Below are 26311 nucleotides of genomic sequence, written 5' to 3'. Positions count from 1 at the left end.
AGAAAATTCTGATACCCGAAAAATCACGGAACTTGGATTAAGTTGAGGGGCCAGGAGGCCAGGAGGGGCCAGAGGCGGCCAGGAATCGAACCCAGACCCACCGATCAATAGCCCAACTCTATAAGTTTGAACTACCGCGTCCCAACAATGTTTATCTAATCTATACTAAATATTTTAATGTTACAGAGAACACTTCCCTCCCAGTTCAAAACATTTTCTCATTGAATATTTTTTATGTAATGGAAGGAATGATATATTATTCGAATTTAATTCGAGAAATGCACCAATTTTTTCCTTAGGGTCAAGAGGGACGTGGTAGTTTAGTGAGTAGAGAGACTGACTGGGAGCCTCGGGTTCGATTCCAGAGGGTACCTCTGGGCACACTCAGATTCACCAAAGCTATGTGAATTTTCGGGTACCAGATCTTATTGGGAGACAACAGGCAAAACAGGGAAAGAAACTAGCCCTCATACGCTTATGTGTGAATTCCACACGACACGTTGCATGAGTAACTTTATGGTATCACTGAAAACGTTAACTATTGAATTTAAAAATTATTATATCTCGTAGTATTTAACAAATTCTTTGTAATACGACTTGCATGAGCCGGTTAAAATAGGTCTGAATGATGAATTGATTTTGGTTGATTTTTTCCGTAATTTGAATCCCACCTAGCACTTACGCTATGAGCGAATCTACTGGCATCTACTGGCGATAACGGACATTTCTTCAAAATGAAAAATCTGAAATACGACTATCAACAACAAAACTCACATGGCCATGGGGCGTGTGGCTGTGAGACAAAGTTATCATTCTGGAAATAATGACTTTTGAAGTTATCTGTTAATTGGAATTCTATAATATGTTATGAGAAATGCGTTCTGGACTCATCGCATTTTTTGGTTGAAAGAATTGTAAGAAATGGCAGACTATTCCGTTGTGGGTAAATTGACAATAAAATGGGAAGATTTACGAGTGAAGCTAAGTCCTCCAATTCTGAAGGCTCTACATCATATGGGTTTACCATCAGTAACTCCAGTTCAGGTTTGAATTTCTTCGTCACATGAATTTTTTTGTGTCAAGTATGCAAATAGTTTTCGCGCATATTTTGTCACTGTCTACTTCGTATGAATGACATACATCCATATTAATGGAATCATCAACAATTATTATTCTTTAATGTTATCCTACTTTTTTCGCGTGATGTTAACGTTGTGTTCACTTTTTTAATGGCATTGGCTTAGTTTTCTCTCACGTAAGTGGTCCTTATTTAATTTTCTTACAGGCGGCTTGCATCCCGTTGATCCTTCAGCGCAAAGATGTAACTGTAGAAGCAGTCACAGGCTCTGGTAAAACCCTGGCCTTTCTCATACCACTACTTGAAATGATTCAGGTAAGGCATTGGAGTATAGTCTAGTTTCTTGAATTGCATTACCTTCGACTAATAATATGGGAATAGTTTTTTTATCGTGCAGCAATTTTTTTCACAACAATATATTGCAAATTATTTGCGCTCTAGATACCTTATGTAATAATCTTAGAATTGTTTATCTTAGAATTAGAATCTTAGAATTTCCTTGTAATTATTCTCACAAGGGTGATTTGATGTGTATTGTAAGTACATCTTAAAAGCTATTATACTCTGGATTTACGCAAGTTGTCATGAAAGCAGGCGTATAGAGAATTTTTCTTTAATTCTATTTCAGAAGAGGACTGCGGACTTGCGACCTAAAGAAGTCTTTTCTATTATAATATCACCAACGAGAGAGCTGGCCACCCAAACATGGGAAGTCCTTTCCAAATTTTTAGATAGTCTTCCTTCTACTGCAAGAAAGCCATCGCATAGTCTGTTGGTTGGTGGTGGGGCAGGGGGTGAGGCTTCAGTGATGGCAGATGCCAAGCGGTTGCAGGAGGGTACAGGTTGCAATATTCTTGTTGCCACTCCTGGGCGTCTGGAGGATCTGCTGATAAATCATGGAAATATTAGTGGCCTGCCTTCAGCTGTTAAAGAGCTGGTGAGACTTGTCAGTTCAGTACTGATTTAAAGGATCTGTGTGAATATTATAAGTACAGTTAGCAGTTAATGTGCACATAATACAAGAATAGTTAGGATTTAAAAGTTCACTTATCAAATACTTCGAGTGAAAAGTTCCTATAGCTTTTCTAAGGAAGATAATGCCAGTGTGAAAAAAATAATTAAAATTGTTGCAATTTTGTTTGAACTGAAAAGCTAAACAATTTCAGTATAAGAGCATTGCTGTATTTATTAGAAATGCTATGACACAGCTTCCAATTTTTCATAAGCCCTCTGTTTATAGTCTTTCTGTCCCCTCCTTTGAGATTTTCGAATTTACTTTCTTAGAGCTGGTTTTCTGAGAGGAGAACATTTCCATAAGCTCCCAGAATACATGAAATATGCCCTTTACCTTCTGTAAAAGTTTTAAAGTTATTTTCTTATTTTTTGCATTGTTTGAAATAAAACGTCACAATGTTCCACTGAATGGAGTATCAATAGCTAAAACTAAAAAATAGTTCTTTTTAAAACTGATAGGATTATCCAAAACATCAGTTTTGTTGCATGCTGCATTTTTATAAACTGATGTTTAATGCTCACTTGTTATAATTTAGTAGTGATGAAGTGTATCATCAGATTCAAAATGAATAAACAAGGAAGACGAGAAATTAAAGGAGGCTCTATTGAAAAATGAAACTGGCTTATTTTGAAAAATTAAGTTATTATTATGTACATGGCATTTTCAAACCATCATAAATTCAATGAAACAGGATAATTACAAAAAATGGATTTAATCTACGAGCCAAATATCATAACCATTTGTTGGGTTTATGGCCAGAACCAACCTGCCCGAGTTTTGCCTTTAACCCTTTTTCTGTTTCCCCTGCATGGCAAAATTTCCTGCGTTTGTCGAGGAGACTAAATTTTCTTGGCACCAAAAGTTGTACAAGTCTTCATGTGAAGCAGGATTTGTTTTGATGATTTCATTGAAGTATCAGGGGATGATAATTGAAGCAGTTTTTGCATAGTTATTGCATGCAATTTTTTGCTTTTTTTATACCCTTGTTTTATTGCAATCCAATCACAGTTTTCCCAAACCCCATGATTTTAAGGAAAAGAAAGAAGTGTAATGAGCTGTTATATGATGATTTATGAACTGATTTGTTTGAGTTCACAAAAATTAATCGATGCCTCCTGTAAGCATCTGTATGTATTGTAATGCATTTATTTAATAAATAAATTTATGAAATAATTTTATTAGCAGTGCCCAGATTGTTTTTCTGTGCCTTAGACGAAATTTTATTAATTAAGGTTTATATTATTTTTGTGATTGGAATATTTACTGTCCCTGAATATATGGATCTGTTCATTGTGGAATAAAACAACTTGCTTTAAAACTTGATCCTGATGGATAATGGCCTCTAATGATCTGTAATTAATTTTGATTAATCTGATATTATTGTATGATTTGTTCATTCAATAGCTCCTATATTACCTTACGGTTAGAATATTTTAATTGTGTAATCCTTTTATTGACTAATCCTATTTTATCTTTCATACTTATTTTCATGCACATGAAGGCAATTTTGATTTTGGATGAAGCAGACAGGTTGCTGGAAAGTGGACTTGAGAAAAGCGTGTGTGCCGTTCTTCCTTTGCTTCCACGACTTCGTCGAACTGCTCTATTCTCGGCCACTGGCATTAAGGATGGAGGACAACTTATTCGCTTAGGTTTGCGAAATCCAGTGGAGGTCACTGTTCGGGATAAAAGGAGTAATTGGTCAGGTGGTGTTGTAACTGAGGTCAGTAGTATTCATTTGGCTATGGGTCAAAATATTTTTCTAGCTGGAGAATTTGTAAAAATGTCATAAACGACAGCATTACTATAGTATTAATTTAAAAAAATATATCCTCATTATTTATTTTTTAATGGAATGCAGTTTCATAATATTCCCACTCTGCCAGTGCTTGGTTTTCTCATTTAAAAAGTGGTTCACCTGACAAAAATGCTTCCCTTTAATTAATTTATTCATATATTATATTTCAATTGATATGTCCCAAATAATGCAAATTCTGTCATTATTGAGAACATTGACCTAACCTCATCAAGAATGACAGTAATATATTCTTTGATGATTACTAAATTTTAGTTCAGATAATGTACTCGAGACTATCATGTGTGGACATTAAGGAACTTAGTAATAAGTTGCGATTCAAGATTTCTAACATTCTCATCTCTGGACCGTAAAATTTTGTTGGTGCATTTCATAACTATTCAGGAATTAATTATGCTGACAAACTGTTAATTCAGGATAATGTGAAACCCTTAATTTACTTTTTTGAAGGGGTCAGTGAAAAAAATTGTAAAATTGTGGTTGGTGGGAAATATTTTATAAGTGTATTTTCATGTGTTACAAATTTAATATAATCATGAATCATTGAAAACAAAATATTTTTAATAAAATCAGTCCGAGAAAATGTAAATAAGAAAGAGCTGGTGCTGAAAATTTGAAGTAAGACAGCTCACATAGGAAGGCATATAGTTGCATGTGTATGTGGCAGGATATATAGCTTCCTACTTGATTATCATAGTGTTATTTTCTTATAGGCTTTTTAAAGCAGTATTTATCAATATTAAAATGATTAACTTGCAAATTAGTCAATTATTCGTCCATGTTATTTTATGTGATGATAGCATAATTTAAAGAAATTTAAGCATAATTTGTCTTGCCGTTCATATTTCCATGCTGGCAGATGAGAAATCTGGGGGTTTGGATCCTGGATATATCATATTTTTTCTATAGAAATTTACTTATCCCTTATGATCATCTGTATTTGTTTCCTTACCTGTTTTTCCTTTACCATATACTCAATGTCTATGCATTCTTCGTCCTTGAACAGCATGAAGATGGGAAAGTAGAGGAAACTACACGAACGCCATCCAGCTTGGACAACTATTATGCAGTGTGTGAATCTGAGGCCAAGCTAGCCACATTAATAACTTTTCTAAAGGGAATAAAAGGTCCTTGTAAAGTTATAATTTTCTTTCCAACTTGTGCATGTGTGGAGTACTTCACAAAAGTGATTATGGAGTGAGTATTATGTTCATAATAGTTCAAGTTACAGTACTAGGTGCTTTCTGGATTTGCCTAATTATGGATATAGCATGTTCATTTATTAATTATATATTCATTTCATATTATATATGTATTATATATATATATATATATATATATATATATATATATATATATATATATATATATATAATATCTTCGAAATGGAACGCTCATCGGCGACACACAAATATATAAAAACACAGATGTAGATTTTTAGAATATAGAGACACAAAGAAAGGACACTCACAATTTGTTATTTTACGTTTCGACAGCACGGCTGTCGTCTTCAGAATCAGATTCTGAAGACGACAGCCGTGCTGTCGAAACATAAAATAACAAATTGTGAGTGTCCTTTCTTTGTGTCTCTATATTCTAAAAATCTACATCTGTGTTTTTTTATATATATATATATATATATATATATATATATATATATATATATATATATATATATGTATATATATATATATATATATATATATATATGTATATATATATATATATATATATATATGTATATATATATATATATATATATATATGTATATGTATATATATATGTATATATATATATGTATATATATATATATATATATATATATATATATGTGTATATGTATATATATATGTATATATATATATGTATATATATATATATTTATATATATATATATGTATATATATATATATATATATATATATATATATATATATATATATACTACCTTGATGAAAAAGTTCCCGGAATAACCACCGTGTGGCGCTCCCATCGTTCCGATTTGAGTTCTGTTTTTTTTGTTAAATTGGTACATCTGTTGTTGATATTCCCTTTAAATCTTAGTGTCATAACTTGACATTTGCAAAAGTTACGGTCGGTTTTTGGTATGTCCATCAGTGCTTCCTGCGATTTTTCCATTCCTCTCGGCTGCTAAAACGCGTTCCCCGTAATGGTTTTTTAAATGGTTTGTTGCATTTTTCGTCAAAAAATTACGAATAATGATAGCACTGTGCGACGGTGCGTTATCATGGTCCAAAATCCACGAGTTTTCTGCCCACATTTCTGGTCTCTTTCGGCGAATTGCTTCACGCAAACGTCTCATAACGCCCAAATAATACTCTTTGTTTACTGTCTGGCCTTCTGGCAAAAATTCATGATGCACTACACCGTTGTAATCCATGAAAACCGTCAGCATTGCCTTCTTTTTTGACTGAAAACGACGTGGTTTTTTTGGTCTCGGCTCATTTGGTGAACGCCATTCACTTGCCTGATGTCTGGATTGCGTGTCGTACTCATAAACCCACGTCTCGTCTCCAGTAATGATCCTTTTGATGAATGTGGGATCGGATTCAGCCTCGCAAATCATGTCTTTTGCGACGTCAACACGGTCTCTTTTTTGCATGAAATTGAGGTCTTTTGGCATGCTACACGACGGAAACCCAAATCATTAACCACAATGTCTTGGGCGGATCCATAGGCAATGTTCAAGTCCTCCGCTATTTCTCTGATGGTTAATCTGCGGTTATTGACCAACATTTCTTTTACTTTATCAATTTTTTCACCGACTTTCGATGTCGATGGTCTGCCACTGCGTTCATCATCTTCGATTGACTCACGACCAGTTCTGAACCGCTCGTGCCACTGGTAAACGACCGTTTTTTTTAGAGAATCGTTGCCGAAACACTTTTCCAACATTTCCAACGTCCGTGCGCCACTAAATCCGTTTTTTACGCAAAATTTAATACAAGTTCGTTGTTGCAAATTTAAATCCATTTCTGAAATTGTAAAAAATCGCCAACACACACAGAGATAGATGTACTCTTGGCTACGTAACTTTTGCAAATGTCAAGTTATGACACTAAGATTTAAAGGGAATATCAACAACAGATGTACCAATTTAACAAAAGAAACAGAACTCAAATCGGAACGATGGGAGCGCCACACGGTGGTTATTCCGGGAACTTTTTGATCAAGGTAGTATATGTATATATATATATATATATATATATATATATATATTATATATGTGTGTAGGTATGTATATGATAGGAGGTATTTCCTTGAGCTAGACTACTGATAGTACGAAGTCTGTTCAAAAAGTTTTATGACTTTTGTGTTTTTTTCAAAATTATTTATTTATTCATGAATATCTATTTTATCCCCTTCAAAGTTATCCCAATTAGATATTGTACACTTGTGCCTACGTTTTTTCCAATCCTCGAAGCACTTCAAAAAATCATTTTTTGTGATCTTGTTCAGCTCCTCCTTCAGTGCGGTCTTTATCTTGTCAATTGTAGCGTAGCTTGTTCTTTCATGGGCCTCTTCAGTTTTGGGAACAAAAAAGTCATTGGGTGTTGTTATGGTGCAAAAGCCAATATTTGTTCTTCCACAAATCTGGGTGTTTGTGGTGGATTGTGCATAACTTGCAGGTAATATTCCTTATTTACTGTTCTACCTTGTGGCAAGAACTCATGATGCACCATGCCCCTGCAATCTTAGAAAACTGTAAGCAAAACTTTCACATTTGACCGAACTTCACACGCTTTTTTTGGTCTTGGCTCGTAGTACAGCTTCCATTGGGATGATTGAGCTTTAGTTTCCACGTCATAATCATAAAACCATGATTCGTTACCAGTTATGACCCTTTGGAGCAAATTTGGGTCATCGCAGACGGAGTCATTAGCAATGTTAATGTGTTGCTGTTTTTGGTTGAAATTGAGCAATTATGTACAAATTTTGCGGTAACCCTTGTAATGCCCAAATCATTGGTAAAAATCGAATGGCACGAGCCAATTGATATGTTTAGGTCCTCAGCAACTTCTCTAACGGTGATTTGACGATTGGCCAATACTATTTCCTTTAATTGATGAATATTTTCATCTGTCGTTGATGTGCTCGGGCGTCTGGCACGCTCTTCGTTGTTCACATCTTCTCGGCCCTCAGAGAACATTTTTTGCCGCCGATAAACATTGCTTTGGTCCAAGGTAGTTTCTCCATATGCCACAGTAACCTTCGGAATGCGTCCCCGCACTTAACTTTGTTTTTCACACAAAATTTTAATGCAGATTCTTTGATCCATTTTTTGGAACAGGCAAAAATTGATGACAAGCCAAAAACACGTCCAAGCAAAACAGCTGTCAACAATTGACTAAACATTCAAAATGGCCGAACTGTTTGGCATAAGTGAGAGACATAGGTGCCGACAAAATGCCACAGAAAAATTGAAAATCAAATATAGGCAACCCTCGAAAATTCGAAATTCGCGATACTTTTTGAACAGACCTCGTGTATGTTTCACCATACACATCTTATTTTTCTTGCCGTGGAATGAATGAGTTGATAAGTAGTTATTTTCAATGTTTTACATTAAGGTTTTTTTCAGAACTCTTTCCTCAATGTCATTAATGATGTTGGTTGTCACCACAGGTTTATGAAAGGGAATAAAATATTCAGTATTCATGGAAAAATGAAGCAGAAACGTTTTGGTGTGTTCGACTCATTTCGAAAAGCTGATTCAGGTAATCATCCTCATCTATATATATTATTTTTTTGCTAATATTACTGTGGAAGTGAGTCATATTGTGAAAACATTATGATCAATTTTTGTCATTAAGATATTCTCATTCCCAATATTTTGTTTTTCTTCACCACTTCACTCCTATTTTCATAAGAGCTTATCAGCTTAATGTTAACATCACTTTTGAGTTTTTTTTAATTTCTGCATATTAGCATATTACTAAAAATAAAATTTTTCTCATCCCAATGAACATGCAATCACAAAATTATTAGCTTGAAAATCAATTGAAGATCCTGTGTGTGAAGATTTCAAATAGCAAATTGACTTGTAGGTCTAGGTACTTGTCGTGTTTAAAGGGAATTTCATATTTATGTTTGGATACTTCGGTATGCAATCTTATACTGAACCATCATGTATTATGACCAGTTATTATAATATTATCATATAAAGTTAACTTCAACCATTGAATTTCTCACTCCTGTATATGTATGGGAAATGCATATGCATATTTGATCAAAACAGCTCAGTAGTGAATAAATCCAGTGGATCATTCATTAACATAGTTCATGGTTAACCTCATTCAGGGACTTGGTCACAACCTCTTTGACGTTATCTAGTGTTCCAAAATGGCTGGCTATTCTTGGGAAAAAAAGTCCGTCAATACCACATTCAGGCTATAGAATGGTTGGGGCGGCATTGCTATTTTGTGTTTTTGGCTGGGTACTGGTCATGAGTTCTGCTCTTCTGAATACATCTTGAAAATTGAACATCTTTAACTTTTTGCCCATTTTTGTTGCACTGTGTTGTTGATGGACATCCAGGAGCTGAAAGGAAATTATGTTGAAAAATAAATAAATTTTTTCCCGAAAGTTCTGGGTTTTCTTTGTTGGGTTGGGTACTTCTGGAACCACCCTTGTATGTATTGTTGCTCCATGGAACATGATATCGTGAATTTGTGATGTGACGGTGAACGGGGGTCCAATCTAGCTGCAATTTGCACCCTGTAATGGTCTGCAGACAACTGATTCGGGTGGCATTCCTTTTCCGTTACCTCCTACCAGCTTTCACACCACAAATTTTCCCACTCCAGCCATCCATGTCAGTAGGAAAGAATCATTCCACAAATTTTTTAGGCAGACCCTGCCTCTATCTTGTTTCTTAGTTCTTTATTTTATTTTTTCCTTTCCTCAATGAGTATTGCTTAAGTTCTCTTCTCTATGTTTATTCAATGAGTCAGACATACAAAAATACTTCCCATAAGTTCATTAATGAGAAAGTGTCAATTGAGGGTCATATCTTGAAAAATAACCTAAAAAAATGTATTTAACCATCATTGCAGGGTTCCTTATTTGTACTGATGTCATGGCTCGAGGTGTGGATGTACCTCAGGTGAATTGGGTGATTCAGTATGAGCCTCCCACATCTGCTGCTGCTTTTGTGCATCGATGTGGCCGGACTGCAAGAATGGGCAATTTTGGGTCAGCCCTGCTTTTCCTTCTTCCATCTGAGATGACGTACATAAAGTTTCTTGAAATTAATCAAAATGTAAGTAATGCCTTGTCTTAAATAATTTTTAATTCAGGGTATGTGTCTGGTCAAGTTGTGATTCATGACTAGGAAAGATTCAGAAATGCATTCATCACAGCTGTCTAACTTAGCTTGGTGAACTGCATTTAATTTTGGCTTATTTTCATCATGCTCTTTTAACTGCAACATGGGTATGTTTTTTACTCTTGAGGTAAGAATGATTGTTTCATATTTGAAAATTTTGATTGGCAATTCTTGTAAACTATTGACTGTCATTTTCTAATGCTCGGTGCAATAGGTGCTGCATGCATACGGTTTTTGAATCCTTGAGCCACATTTTTTCCTACAGAAAGGAAAATATTATTATTTCTACTTATAATAGCATGTTCTGAATACATACCTGGATCATTCCAGAGGATAATTGAGAATAATCCAAATTTAGTACAACAAGGAGTGTCTCTTATCAAGGCCGTAATTTTACTTAAAATTATCAATTTTATTGTTCTTAGTGTTTTCAAAAAGTGATTATTAGCCTCCCCACTTTTGGAGATGTAAAACCAATAGTTTAAACAAATGATACTTCTAACATTTACATTCAAAAGAACTATCAGACCCTTCTTATCAACTTTTTCGACAGTCCCTTCTCTGTCTGATGGATAGGTGGTTCACAATTTTTTTGGGTAATGTGTTTTCTATATTTCTCTAATTTTTTAATATACAATGGTTATACTTTCGTGTGGATATTTTAAATTTAGCCTGCAGAGGTTTATCCTCTAGTTTCCTCACAAGGAAAACCTTAATTGCTTGAAAATTTTCCTTTTGGAAGAGAATTATATTTCTTTTTCCAACCCTAGCTGCTGGATTTCTTTGTTTTGGTTTGACAAAGTAGAAAAAATCCATGACAGCCTGGGTAGTAGAGAATGTGGCAAAATTTTCATTGCCCAAATGTAATTATACATGATTTTAATGTCATATGGAGAGATAATGAAGCAATAGAGTTTTAAGGTTCATGTGCAGAGGGGATAGGGAATTAACCTTCACATTTGAAAAATATTTCATTCATACAAACACTTGCTGTATCATTAAATGGAAAAACCCCATAAAATATTGGAAAATGTTACAATTAAATTTCAAGAGAAAAAGAGCAAAATTTGGGTTCTAAGCCGCTATCTATTTATAATTTTAATAAATGGAATAAATATTCAATGCCAAACGAACACCTGTGGTTATATATTTTAATTTGTGTTCAAGTTTACTATTGATGGCCTTAATTTTGAAGTGTGGAAATGTGTGTGTCTAAAGCTACCTATTATAGTAGATAATGCCATTAATTAATGTTATTGTTTAATATTTAATTATAACTTTAGGCCAAAGAGATTAATTTTTTTACAGAGTCAAATGTGGTGGAGATAAAAAAATATTTTTATGCATTGGGGATCAGTGAGAAAAATAACAAAAAATATATTGCTACTGAATGTGGGATATTTGAATAGCCTCTGACACTTAAAAAAATTGTTTCACATTCATTTATTCTGTTTAATTACTTTTAATAGTTCCCTGATGAACTAATATTGATGTTTAAATAGTTTAAAGAAGCCAATATACATATTAATAACCTAGGATTATAGGAAACTGAAAAAAGTATCTTCTGACTTTTACAGGTCAAATTGAAGGAAATTCAAATGCCCAAGAAGTTAATGCTGGAAAAGGTTTTGCAGACTTGCCATCGTATTCAGTGTGAGCAAAGAGAAAATTATGACTTAGCCAATCGAGCATTTGTGTCTGCTATTCAAGCCTACAGCAAGCATGAATGTAACCTTATTTTAAGGGTCAAAGGTAATATATTTTACGTAATGGTTTTTTTAATGTATATTTTTAGTGATTTTATTGTTTTAGCTGGACTTAAGATTATTATTTTTGTTCAATTTTATGTTGTGAAACCTCAGTTCTGGAAAAAAATTATATTGATTTTGCTTAAAATGTGTTGAATTTCAAAATGAAAGTAGTCCCCTAAAGCATAGTTTGTTCTTGATAGTTAAATGTTTGTCTAGAAATATGCCTACTAAGAAATTCAAAGCATGCCATTACCTTTACGTATTTCCTTAAAACATTGCATTCCATTTGTATTTCCATAATGTAAAACTTTATGAATGCTGAAGACATCACCCTGCTGCTATTTTTTTTCTTGCAAAAAAACCTTCCACCCCAAAACGGAAAATTAATTCTCGTATTCCAGTAGTCACGGTGAATTAGTATTGAATATTACACAAATGAATTCAATATATTACACCTTGAATGGCTTGTTATTAATTTTTAGTATGCTTGTGGTGTGAAATGCCATTGGTCAACCAGCTTAATGCAATGCCTCTCTCAAGGAGAGATGGGGTATCATGGCAGGTCTTGTAATAATTATATAGTTACTTGCTGTACAGGGGTAAATAATTTATTCCCTCCGTATTTATTCACTCAGACAATGTTTGGGGTAGGTAGGCAAATGAGAGGTCAGATTCATTGTGCAGTTGAAGCTGAATTCTCAATGGGAGGATTATTGATGAAGGAAGATTGAGTAGCCTTTTGAGGTAAGGGAGGAAGGAATGGTCTACACACAATAAGTAAACAACAAAAACTGTTGAAGTTGTGAAATGCTTACCATACCTCTCAAAGATCTTTTGTGACACAACTGAAATATTTTTAAATGTATTCTGCTCAAGGGTCAACAATTGTATGTAAGGGTTCTTCCACAGGAAAAGGAGTATGCTTTGCATATTTCAGAAAGAAAAATAAATAATGCATATAATTTGAAACCTCAGTACTCATAGTAGTCATTTTGGTCTTTTTAGTGTACTTCAAGGTTATAGTGTTATCACAATATTTACTCTTAGCAAAAATCCATATGATTTCAACAAAATATCCTATATGGCATTTAAGTTAGTTAACTGTTTCTTGTGAAATGCATGTGAATGACTAGCTTGATAATGGCAGCAAAGAAAAAATGTTAAAACTTTACTGTTACTCTATGACTTTTTTCACTTTTATTGATTTATTGATGAGATTATGCATAAGATGCATGTTAATTTCATGAAGAACTTATTTTTTTGAGCCATTATAATTGTGGTACAAATTGCTCTGGGGATTGCAAAAATCATATATGAAGGAAAATATATTATCTTGTAAAAGGAGGAAGCATTAATATTGATTTAAATATGAGTTTCATGCCTTGGAGAACATTTAAAGGGAATGTTGAAAAACAATCATAATTTTGACCCCACAGACAATTCCCCTCTGTTAGTAGTAATGAAAGAGAAACTTACTGCAGTTCCAGAAGCAGAACCTGTCACTTATCTCTCTTCAACAGATGTGAGAGTAGGATAAGAGAAAGTCAATTATTCTATATCTGCTGTAGAAAGGGTAGTTAAGCTAATTTCATGAGCTTAGACCATTGGATAGATGCCCCCAGTTTGCCTATACAAACCTACATATAGTTGTTCATTTGATATTATTTTACTAAATACTCAAAGCATCAGATGCTTCTTTTCCAAATGTATAGAGAAAACTAAATTACAACCTTTCCTGCTTAATTTTTCCTAGTGTTGGGTGTAATAGAGAGGTAAAATGTGTTGAGACTTTAGTGATCAAAATGAAAACTTAGAGAAATATTTCAAACTGTGTTTATATTGAGTGTGAATAACATTTCAGTTTCCCAATTTTTTCAGTCCCTGGAGTTCTGAAATAATGAGGCTTTAATGCATTCAGAGTCCGTACAATAATTATCGGGACTGGTTCCAAAAATCAAAATTTATTGCAGTTATAATTACAATTACTTAATAATCTTCAAAATACATCCCTCCTGTATCGATACACTTAGTTCGGCACGTCTGCCACTCCTTAAAAAGCCCACTGGCAGTTGGTTTCCGGAATACTGTTAAGAGCCTTCGTCGTCGCTGCTTGAACCGCCTCAATGGGGTTGAACCAATATCCTTTGAGCGCCTTTTGAACTATCTTTTGAGATAATAACATTGTCGAGAAAATCTTCATCTTCCTGGATGCAGTCCAAAATTTCTTGTGAAATATTCACCTGCGACAGTTTTTGTTCCTCGCTCAAGACTTTCGGCACCAGCTTCGCGCACACTTTCCTCATCGCAAGATCCTCTGTTACAATGGCTTGGACGGTTCCGACTGAAAGGCCGGTCTCCTCACTGATGAGAGCGATGGTTAAACACCTGTCAGAGTCCAAAACTTTTTTCACTTTAGCCACTTGAGCATGGGTTCGAGCGGTCGTCGGGCATCCAATGCGGTGCTTGTCTTCGACGAGCTCCCGGCCTTCCTTAAACATTTTGTGCCAATCAAAAACTCTTGTGCAGCTTAAGGCATCATCCCTATAAGCCTGTTTAATGAGTTCAAGGGTCTCCGACATGGATTTCCCGAGTTGAACACAAAACTGCACAGTGTGGCGTTGCTTGACGGTGCTCTCCATGCTGGCGCAACGACACCACAATCAATCACACATCACGAAAATCCACGTCCTGTCTCAACGCATGCCCGGAGGTGACTGAACTAAAGTGCACCTGAGTGTTGGGGGACCCCTCTACCAAGCCGACTGGTCAGACCCCCATCCATCGCTCCTTTGAGGCTACACCAAACCAGGGCTGATTCTCATTGTACGGACCCTGTATGTTGATTTTACTTGAAATTAAACAGCATTTGCTAATTTTTCTCCACCATGTTGATGAAATGCAGTGTTATTTTGCAATAGATTTTCACGGACAAAATTTGAAGTGATTAATATCTACTATGAGGTGCAGTCCCACCAGGTTTTTTGGTTGGGGAATCCAGGATTCTGGGCCCTTTGTATTTGTGCTGCCAAGAATTCACTTTATCTGGTGCAGAGAGGAGCTTTAATCTCATCATTCTCCCATGGTTGCATGTCTTCTGCCTTCAATTTTTGATCAGAATCAATTGTCTCACACTCACACAACCTTCTATAGTGACAATTTCGTTGTCTTAATGATCACAGGTTTCCATAGAATTGGCCATAGAATTATTCCATTTCTGTGTGTAATAAATGGTTATTCATTGAAGCTCCCAATTGAAATAACATTATAATAATGGATTCAAAAACCCTTTTTTGTGTAATGCATGTTTTCTTTATTTTTACATTTGTTTTTCTCTATTAACAGACTTGGATATTGGAAAAATGGCTACAAGCTATGGATTGTTGCATCTACCAAAAATGCCAGAGTTAAAGAATAAAGATGTATCAGGCTTCACACCTGTCGACATTCAATCTAACAGCATTGCCTACAGGTAAAACAATAACGCATGTTTTCAAAGATTTTCCTATCAGACATGCAGTTGAACAAATTTTTCATTTGATGTGAATTCAAGTAATGGAGGCAAATTTGGTGTGCAGGAATTTGTGCATGTGTTAAGATTAGGTATATGGGTTGTTAATGGTCAATCGATGGGTACTTAATCTTATCCTCATTTAGCCAAAAACCGAGATACTACATGATAAATTACCTGCATGGGTTATTGTATGATTTCCAGTGTCATGACAAATCACCTGCTTTTATAAAATGTCAGAGTAGAAGTTTTGTTTTTGTGTAAAATGGGATTAATGTCGGTTATAATGTTTCGCCATTTAATATCTATGAATTCAAAATTAAAATGCTTATTATATTATAACCACCTTGAATTCATGTTGTCACTCTAAGCTAGCAACCAGGTAAATAAGAATGTGAAGAGATGAAATTGTGGTTGGGTTCACTAATGGTGGATTATTTAATAATTGAATTACCTCTGCTTTGCAATCTATTGGTGACCATATATGCATAGGACTGAAGTCAAACTTTCAGAGTTTTTCTATGAGCAGTAATTATGATGCTCAATAAAGCTATTTTTGATCACCTATTGGCATACTTGGGAAGTTATTATTGACTTTTGCATATTGAATTAAGTGTATGAGGTCTGTTCAATAAGTATCGCAAAATTTGAATTTCCGCGGGTTTTGTATTTTTGATTTTTTTGTGGTGTTATGCATGGTACTTATGTCTCTTCCTTATGCCGAAAAGTTTGGCCGTTTTGAATGTTATGTTAATTTTAGGCATATTTTTAGCTCTGATGTGTTATGGCTTGTCTTTGATTTGTGCCTGTTCCAAAAAATGGATCAAAGAATCTATCAAATTTTTCTGTGAAAAACGACACTAAGTGCACGGATTCATTCCGAATGTTGACTGTGGCATATGGAGAAGCAACAATGGACCGAAGCAACGTTTATTGGTGGTACAAAATGTTCTCAGAAGAGCGAGAAGATGTGAACGACGAAGAGTGTGCCGGATGCCCGAGCACGTCAACGACAAATGAAAACATTGATGAAGTGAAGAAAATAGTATTGGCCAATCGTCAAATCACCGTGAGAGAAGTTGCTGAGGGCCTAAACATATCGATTGGCTTGTGCCATTCAATTTTTACCAATGATTTGGGCATTACACGGGTCGCCGCAAAATTTGTACCAAAATTGCTGTATTTCGGCCAAAACAGCAACGCATAAACATTGCTAATAATTCTATCCACGATGACCCAAATTTGCTCCAGTGGGTCATAACTGGTGAGGAATCATGGTTTTATGGTTATGACGTGGAAATTAAAGCTCAATTATCCCAATGGAAGCTGCAGCACCAGCCAAGAAGGAAAAAAGAGCACCAAGTTTGGTCGAATGTGAAAGTTTTGCTAACAGTTTTCTTCAATTGCTGGGGTGTGGTGCATCATAAGTTCTTGCCACAGGGTAGAATGGTAAATAAGGAATATTACCTGTAAGTTATGCGCAATTTGTCCGAAGCAATCCGCCACAAAAGCCTGGATTTGTGGAAGAACAAATATTGGCTTTTGCACCATAACAACACCATTGCTCACACATCGTTACTTGTGTGCAAATGTTTGGCCAAAAACAGCACACCAATGATGCTGCAGCCACCGTATTCCCTAGACTTGGCCCTCAGTGACTTTTTTTTGTTCCCAAAACTTAAAAGAGGCCCATTAAAGGACGACGCTATGCTATGATAGACAAGATAAAAACTGCATCAGGGGAGGAGCTAAACAAGATCACAGAAATTGATATTTTGAAGTGCTTTGAGGATTGGAAAAAACGTATTTGCGAGTGTATAATATCTAATGGGGATAACTTTGAAGGGGAAAAAATAGATATTCATGAATGAATAAATAATTTTTGAAAAAACAAAAAAGTCATGATACTTTTTGAACAGACCTCGTATGAAGATTAGGATCTTAATTTTCTTTAATTAATTAATTTAAAGGATCTTAATGCCACTTTTATCATTTCCTCCAAACACGAGGTCTATCTGGAAAGGATCCAGCTGTGCAATATTTTGAGAAAAATAGCCGACCTCGGGCAATGAGGCCTTAGTCCCCTTGGAAGTACTCTCTCTCACCCTTCAAGACAATCAGCAATTTTGGAATTGTCATCAGCTACCTCGTCGCATTTGCTTTTATCTCGTTAACCAACTGTTCAGAAGACAGCTTTTGTTTCAGGGTCATAGTATCCATGACTCACCTCCAGTCATGACCTTTTTTTAAAAAACCTGGCTTATCGTTTGCAGCTTGGAGCAAGTTTCCTGCAATTGCTGCATGAAGTTATTGACATTGACGAGACAAAAGAGAATGCCATGAGGCAGCTCATGTGGAATGTATATGGCCACATGTCTCCTCTGTCCTTTCCATCCCTTTAATTCATATGTAGTTGTTAGTCAATAGTTGTTGTAATTATATTTCCATGTGCCTTTGTTTCTCCCCCAGTCCCACTTTATGGGCCAGTTTCATCACAATAACCTGCAACAATTTGGAATGCAGTTAATGTAATCTTGTCTTGCTTGGCATGAAGTTAATATTTCAGACTAAAAAGAGAAGTTGGTATTTATCTTAGTGAGTCATGTTAATAGGCATTGCCATTTATTAAACTGAAGGAACTTTATTTCTATAATGACAATAATTTTCAATGTTCCTACATGCATTTTTTCTTACATAAAGTAGTGACATTTTCCTTGTTTAATTTGTTTCATATTTATTTAAACTTTATGGTTGGCTCTATGACTGAAATACACCTTTTCCATATTCAAACTTTCAATTACTCATGTTTTTTTCCCATGCCATCACTCAAGCATTTCTCATTTTGGGAAGTGTCTTAGTGAAAGAAAAAATTATCTACTTTTCTTTAAAATTAAAGTGTTTATTATTAGTAAAATTTGTTAAATTATGGGTGTAACTCTAAACCATCATGTATTTTACAATGGCAAGCATGATATACATATCCTTCTTTCACAAGGTCTTTTTGATTTTTCAAAACCTTTAAATAAACTTAATTGCTTTGGAATATGTTCTTTTTTTTTAGGGACAAGAGAAGAGAAGAGGCAAGACAGGAGAAGTTGAGACATTTTGAGAAAACTGGAAAATGGCCCACAAAGAATAAAGATGGTACGAGGAGTAAACAAACTCAATCGTGGTCAGAGAGTAAACTTAAACGTGAGGATAGGAAGGTGAGGAAGAAGGAGATGAGGGAAAAAAGGCAAAGAGCAAAAGCTGCAGGCACCAAGAGGAAAGCTCCCAAAATGACTGCAGAGGACATTCAAGAGTTAGCAAAGGATATTGCCTTGCTGAAAAAGCTCAAGAAAAGGAAGGTATGTTTACAGTGTATTTTTCCGTATCAATCCTTCTCAAATTGTGTACTATCTCTATATTATTCCTTGTATGCTGGTAATGTCAGAGTTAAGTGGAACATATGGAAAGTTTGGAAAATTCAGGGAAATATTTAAATCCTGCGAAAAACATGAGATTTTTGGATACAGTTTTAAAAGTAAATCAATGATACAATGGTACAATATTGTGTTTTTTTTCAATGTTTTCAAGTTAATTGTGACCTTATTTCACTTAAATGACATTACCAAATGTACTAAAATTAATAATGAAAATCTAAAAAAAATAATGTCTCTCAAGAACGTTTTTTGAAGTAAGTTAAAGAAATGGCCATAATTTTCCAATCACATATAATCACCTGTTACAAAGGTGCATGCTTGTTTACAAAAGCACAATGTAATAATGCTCTTATTGCTGTGAATAGTATGCATCTCATTTTCAAAGTTTCTGCTTGTGTGGCCCAAACCAACTTTCCTCTTGCAACCTAATTGTATTTTGCATTTTTGTGCTTTATGATATCCTGCAAGCCAATGCTAGGGGGTAAATGCACATACCACTAATTTTGATCCGAATATTTTTGTCACTACTGCTGTCAGGCAATTTTATTCTGATCCTTTGTCGTTCTTGGATAAAAGTGACCTCGTAAATCTATCTGTTCTACCCTTAATCTCTTTGATTTTATTGACATGTTCTCTCATACCATAGTATGACAGGGGTAATAATATATTTTCAACATCACTGCAAAACGGGCATCCTTCCGATTTATGCAAGAGGTTAAATCTCTAAATCAACCTTTGCTCTGTTTGTGATCCCCAGCCTAATTGCTCTAAAATTTTGGATACTCAACTAAATTTACCATAACAAAGTTGTACAAATCTAGCTGCTCTACGCTGCACGTGATCCAATTATGCAATTAATCCAACTTCGTGAGGATCCCATATACTTGCAGCATATTCTAAGTGAGGCATAACCAGCAACAGTTGACATTTCTCTTTGACCTTTTCATTACATTTACCCAGTACTCTTCTAAAACATCTTAATTTTTTGTTAGCTTGTGCACATATTCCTCATATGTGTGTCACCAAGGAGAGATCGTGAGTAAGGGTAATGCCTAGGTATTTAATTGAGTGTACACATTCCATTTCTATGTTCCTGATGCAGTAGGCATGCGGGATGGAAATGCTCTTTTCCAAAAATGTATCACTACACACTTAACTTTAAGTTCAATGCTAATTTTCAAGTGTCGAACCAGCATTTATAGCATTAAGTCATCTGATAAAGCTGCTGTATCCTCAGAATCATGGATATCATGGTAAACCATTGCATCGTCGGCAAATAAACATATCTTACCATTGTCTGCAGAATCAATGTCGTTAACATAAAGTAGGAATAAAAGAGGTACAAGAACGCTTCGGTGGGGAACACATGCGGTAACTTCTGCATTTTAGCTAACTCCATCTGTGAATACTCTTTGTACCCCACCATTCAAAAGGTCTTTTATCCGACCCTGGATATTTTTCTCTATGCCATATTCTTTTAACTTCGTGAGTAGTTTACTATAAGGTACTTCGTGGAAGACTATCTTAAAATCTAGAGAAACCGCAACCACTGGAACATTGCTCTCTCCCAAATTAAGAATACCATGAACAAAAAGTTCAAGTCGTGTCTTGTAGGATCTACCTTTTTGTAAACCGTGCTGATTTTTCATTCATAAATCCTGATTATTGAGGTGTCTCGTGATCGAACTAGCAACTGTATGTTCCATAACCTTGAACGAAATGGATTTGAAGGAAATAGGTCTGTAATTGCTTGGTTCTTCCTTGTCTCCGTTTTTAAATATTGGTGTTGCATTTGCCGTTTTCCAATATCTGGGGACGTTGTAATCTACCAGCGACTCATTAAATATTATTTCTAGAGATTGTGCAATTTCCAAAGTTAGATCCTTAAATATATAAGTGGGTATTTCATCGGGCCCAGAGGATTTATTGGGGCTAACATTTTTCAGTAAACAGTCTATTCCATTATATGAGGTTTCAATTTTGGGAATTGGTTGACCGGCAATATATTTGGTAAGCAATCAATGAGATATTGGTGAAGACACTTTGAAAGAAAGAATTTAATAAGTTTGCCTTCAATCTAATCTTTTCCTTTTGAATTCACTTAATGCTTTCCAAAATTCATAATTTACCGAGATTGTGATGGTTTGTGGGAAAAGAAATTCCACGACAGTGACCAACCATAGCCTCTCAATGAAATAGGTGTTGTAGTTTTGATTGGAATTGTGAATGTAGTGGAAAATATTTGAGATGAAAATTAAGACTCTAAGAGGACAATGTAATACTTTAAAGGAGAAGGCAGTGAAAAGACTCATGAGAATAATGTAACTTATGTTATATTTTATTTGATGTGCAAGACCTTTTTCCTCTTAAACCTCCCCCTTCATTCTCCTGCCCAATCCCAAAACATCTTTCACCCCCCTTTAGACATTATTTGAGATTGTGGTTCATGTTCACCTTTTCTTCAATGGTGGAATTTCATTATAGTATCTCCTCTGGCTGCTAGTGTCTGCTACTTCGTTTTAGGTGTTCTTTGGCGCAATATTAATTCTGTACTCTCAAAAGGATACCAGTGTTGACCGTTGGTTGCTATCAAGCAGATTTTAGACCTTCATAGAATATTTTTCCCAGGCATTATCATGAAATTTAACAATATTTTATAAACCATTAACGGGTGTTTAATACAAATCACTTTGTGAATCATGACCATCAGCTTCTAAAATGAAATTTGAAAAACATGGCTTTTTAAAACAAATTTTCTTTTCAAAATACCGATATAAGTCAATAATTTTTGGCTAATTGGATCAGAAATTTTGACAAAAATTCTAAGAACAAATGTAGTGAGAAAAATATATATTGCTGTAACTTTTAGCCAAGTTTTAACTAAACATTGCTGTGTCATACTTGTAATTACATTTTGAAAATTTCCATCAAGGAACATTATTCTCTTTCCATTAAAGTCATGATTTTCCTTTGCCTAGTGCTCTACATTAAAGTTTCTGTCTTTGTTTTTAATTCATATCATAAAATACTGATTTTATGCATTTTCACCATTTTGAAGTGATAACTTCCCAGTCTACTCCGTATTTTATCATTCCCAACACCAGTTTCACATGGTTGGGGTGATGGTTTAGTTCCAGTTGTAGGAAGTAGTAAGGATAGTGGTGGGGACTAAAATCACTAGGAAAATATGGGAGGGATAAGGTGTTTTTGGGTAAACTCTAGGTGAAATGTAATGGATGGAGGAAACAAGGTGTACTCTGGTGCTGTCATGAATACATAAGAAAAAGGCTCCTAGGTTTTAAGATTACCTTCATTTATGTGCCTGGTGTGTTGTGTATTAATGTAATTCAGTTATTTATTCCAGATTACTGAAGAAAAATTTAATTCAGCTTTTGGTTTGGAGGATGATTCTGAAGATTCTGGAAGCAATCAATTGGAAGAAGGAAAAGCTACTTGAAATATCTATATTTTTATTTTTGTTTAAATTAATGAGTATGTGTTTGGTAAGAGTTGACTGTGATATTGGCCATATGTATCTCTATTTAACCTGAGAAGACAATAATATCAGAGATGCATTTTCTTGGATGATCCAAGTGAGTCAAAAACCACTCAGTGCTACCAATAATGACGTACAATTGTTGATTCAATAAAATTTCTTAAATTTTTAATTATGATTGTTTTTCTGATTGATTTTATAAATATTACTCGTCAGGAACATTTAAGAATTTGGTCACGAGTTGAATGAGTTCAATCAAACTATGTCCAAAACTGAAAGTTTTCCCTTCAATAAAGGCTAATTTTATGAAAGGTTCAGGTTAGATGAAAGTACGAAATAATCCGGGATATTAAAGATATAAATCCTGGATATAAGTGTGAACATGTACATATATATATTTTCATGTTGCAAATAAAAAAACAGTTTTCACCGTAAGAATTTCTAACTTTGATGTGATTCTTTGTATAAGTCTAATTTACATTGATCAAGCCTTTTTCTTCAATTTCATTACTGTAAAGGAAAAAAACGTGCTAAAATTGATTCATAGTAGCTTATTTTTTATGAAAATTATTGTGATTCAAAATTAAACCATTTTCTGTCTGATTTTCATGATACACTGTTTCCTATGTGATCTTCACAAATCTCAGGGATTAATTGTTGGATATTTTTTACATTTTCTGACAGAAAACTGGTTTTTGGTGTTTTGTGAGAATTGGACAATGTTATTAGACTCAGAAAGTGTACAACACTACTTCAAAATATGCATTTTTTGGGAGATTTAATGCTGATAGTAAAATTTTTTGTTTGGTTGCATAAGCAGACAGTGAAATTCCTTAAATGAGCATAATTTTAATAGAATATTATGAGTTAAGAGAAATAAGTTTTTTCGATTAAATAAATGTAAAATAGGATTATGTGTTCCATGCAAAAAAAAAACAAATTTTGTACCAGGCATATTCAAAGAAAATTACATATATTAGTATTATTTTATTTTAAACTATTCATTAAGTTGAAGAGGTGTTGAATTTCATTAGTTAATATTGATAATTTCTTTTGGCTCCAGGGCATATGATTTAAATGTATAGCATTTCCAAGAAACTGTGGGAGATGCCACGACAGTTACTTTTAATGGATCACTCACTAAATGTGCATTTCAGTGCAACAGTTTAGTGTATGGCCCCGTTAAAAGTTACTCTTGGGGCATCCCCTGCAGTTTATTGGAATTTGTCAAAGATTTTTGTCACAATTAAAATCACAAATGAGTTTGTCAACCCTAGTGTTTAAAATTGGCATTAACCCCATTACTGTGGCGCATTACGCATGACTACGAATGCTTTTGACATTGTATGCATGGTATTTTGTCATTACATCCTGTTCTTTAAAGCCCCCATAAACTTGAGAGTGTAAGAGGATGCCTCGGTAGCTTAACTGGCTAAAGCACTCAGCTGGGCCCGAGGGATCTGGGTTCGAATCATGGTCAAGGTGAATGATTTTTACTCTCAGAAATGGTTGCATTGTATAGAATAGGTCATGAATACAGCATACACACTACATCAGCAGTTAGAATAATACAAAAGCATACAATACCAATGGATGAACTCATCTGTGGATTAAAATTTACTTCTTATGAGATATTGGTATTGCGTACATTTCAACTGTTGGAAGTTAAAGATTTACCTTTGTTGGGAAATAAAAAGTTTCACACATACATATGTTTAGATTGGGTTCTTGCTAAAAGGGCTTACATTATGAGTGACCATCATTATGTCTTCAAAGGCTCTGGTGTTGTATTCATGAAATTCACATTTTATTTCATTGTCAATCATTTGCACTGACAAATAAAGTCAACATAAAATATTTAGGCATGGAAAAATAAGAATTCCAAAAGATTTGAAAAGGGCTGCTAGCTATTTTTACTTGGGATATTGCCTAGAGTAGCCCATTTTTGGAATCCAAAAAGTCTAATGGTATGGTGTGAATGATCCCAAACCTTAATTTAAGCTATGCATAATAGATGAAGTGTAGTGGTGGTATCAATGAATGTTTTAAAATTCAAGGGGTAACCTCTGGGAATCTACTCGAGAACATTTTTGTCATCGTGGGCCTCTCAGGACAAATTTGTGCATATAAAAGAATAGAAGTTTAAGCAGCTTCCTTGGTAAGTACCACTTGCAAAATGTTGAGTAAATGGATGGGATTTTAATTTTGTGGATCACAAAATGCTTTTCCTAATGAATATTTTATGGATTAGCTAAATATGAAGGTAAAAAAATTAAAACTGCTTGAGGGTCCCTGCCCTTGTGGGTGAAGGATATCTTCACATCACAAGAAAATTAAAGCTGGTGATAATGGGTTGTTTTCCCATAAATATGGCGAGGTAAGTTGCTCTGCTGAGAGAAAAAGAAACGTGAAGCACTATGTCACACATCTCACCTATCACCACTAAAAATTTTGTTTTGCCCAATATGCTGAGAGTTGAGTATCAATGGGATTATTGACACCATTCCTGGAAGCTTGTTTGAAAACAAAGATATGACAAAAACTGTTTTGTCTCAATTAGAATTTTTAAATAATTATGTATAGATATATTGGGTCCAAATATTAATTTTGTACAGTTTGTCATTCTAAAAATATTTTGCTCCAATTAAAACTCAAGAATGGTGAAAGCAGATAAATTATCCATGTGAATAAAGTTATCTTTTTATTGCTGTTGTCAGAAGATTATGTAGGTGTATCCATGGGAATGGCATATTGGGAGAATTCACATTAGTCTTCTAATTACAGTGGAGCAATAAAGAGAAAATCAAAGGTCCTCACTATGATGCGGAGTTGACTTTGGGGTATATAGTTGAATAATATTGGCACGTTTTCTGATACAATTATTAAAATACAAGTATTCAAATTATAACTTAGACGAATGAAGAAATTGCCTGCTCACCATATATCAAGCTTGCTGGTTTGGTTGATGAGGCGCATAGGAGAGGGATAAAATAATTGTCGTAAGATTGATTCAGACTTCAGTAAAATTTAAAAAAATTAGTGTAGGGGATATTAATCGATAACACAACCATCAATACCGTAACACACGCAGAATTATTCTGTGAGGGATTGAAACAGCAAATATATTCTTAGACGTCTTCCCATGAATTATATTATGTTCGACTGCCCATATGTGTATTTAGGCGTTATCACAGCCCTCACCAGAGAGTAACATCTATGTACGTATACGCGGTAGTGCTCATGACCATTTTCAGCGAAAACGGCAGTCAATCGAACTCCCGCCTCGAAGGTACTCTCTTTTGTACCAGATAATTACTCAAATTTAACTAGCCAAAAACTCTTGCGTAAGGTTCATAGCCTTTTCTGTGCACAAATTCCACCATTCTCAACGGGATCTCTCGTTGAAGTGTACCATGTAAAGATATAAAGCGAAGAAATAAAAGTATTTACTCCAGGACAAGTGAAATACTTATTTCAAATACTAAATCATTCTTAAACTATCACACCTGTCTTACGGAATCACCCTAATCACTATCCGAGAGGAAAGAACACGTCTACGCGGTCGCGACGACATCCCGCTTCGAAGATACCGCCTTGGGTATCGGCGCCAAGGAGTACCCCACGTGACTGCGGTGGAAATCGGCTTCAATTTACCCGCGAAACCGTAACCCTTTGGGCCCTTTTTAACCCTTTACCCGAATCGCACGAAAAACTCAGCTTTTCTTGAGAACAAAATTCTTTGTTAGCCACGTGGAAATGGCAGTTGAAGGTCGCGGAGAGGGAAATCGGTCGAGCCAGAGGCCACTCAAGGTTACCTTAAGGCCGGTGAAGGACACCGAGAAGCGTCAAGTGGGCCGAAGGTGAAGTACAATATA

General features: G+C 34.9%; 1 protein-coding gene across 1 annotated transcript; it reads left to right on the top strand.

The window, feature by feature from the left end:
- The first annotated feature begins 768 nt into the window (after positions 1 to 768).
- Positions 769 to 22771, top strand: LOC139694711 (ATP-dependent RNA helicase DDX55). Its single transcript, XM_071593210.1, has 11 exons — positions 769 to 1044; positions 1286 to 1393; positions 1707 to 2015; positions 3595 to 3816; positions 4916 to 5106; positions 8558 to 8649; positions 9988 to 10193; positions 11837 to 12011; positions 15353 to 15479; positions 18580 to 18865; positions 22305 to 22771. The coding sequence occupies exons 1-11, from the start codon at positions 922 to 924 to the stop codon at positions 22395 to 22397; spliced, it is 1932 nt and encodes a 643-aa protein (XP_071449311.1). The 5' UTR covers positions 769 to 921; the 3' UTR covers positions 22398 to 22771.
- The last annotated feature ends 3540 nt before the right edge of the window (positions 22772 to 26311 follow it).

The sequence above is a fragment of the Hetaerina americana genome, unplaced genomic scaffold (assembly GCF_022747635.1).
Source record: "Hetaerina americana unplaced genomic scaffold, ioHetAmer1.1.p SCAF_53, whole genome shotgun sequence".
Taxonomy (NCBI): domain Eukaryota; kingdom Metazoa; phylum Arthropoda; class Insecta; order Odonata; family Calopterygidae; genus Hetaerina; species Hetaerina americana.
Note: the sequence above shows the minus strand (reverse complement) of the source record. Positions and strands in the feature narration are given on the sequence as shown.

What these genes read in the sequence shown, in the direction of transcription:
- LOC139694711 (XM_071593210.1), top strand. Translation starts at nt 922, where the DNA reads ATGGCAGACTATTCCGTTGTGGGTAAATTGACAATAAAATGGGAAGAT. An exon ending in CATCAGTAACTCCAGTTCAG is followed by an intron (nt 1,045 to 1,285) that starts GTTTGAATTTCT and finishes ATTTTCTTACAG; the next exon opens with GCGGCTTGCATCCCGTTGAT. An exon ending in CCTTATTTTAAGGGTCAAAG is followed by an intron (nt 12,012 to 15,352) that starts GTAATATATTTT and finishes CTCTATTAACAG; the next exon opens with ACTTGGATATTGGAAAAATG.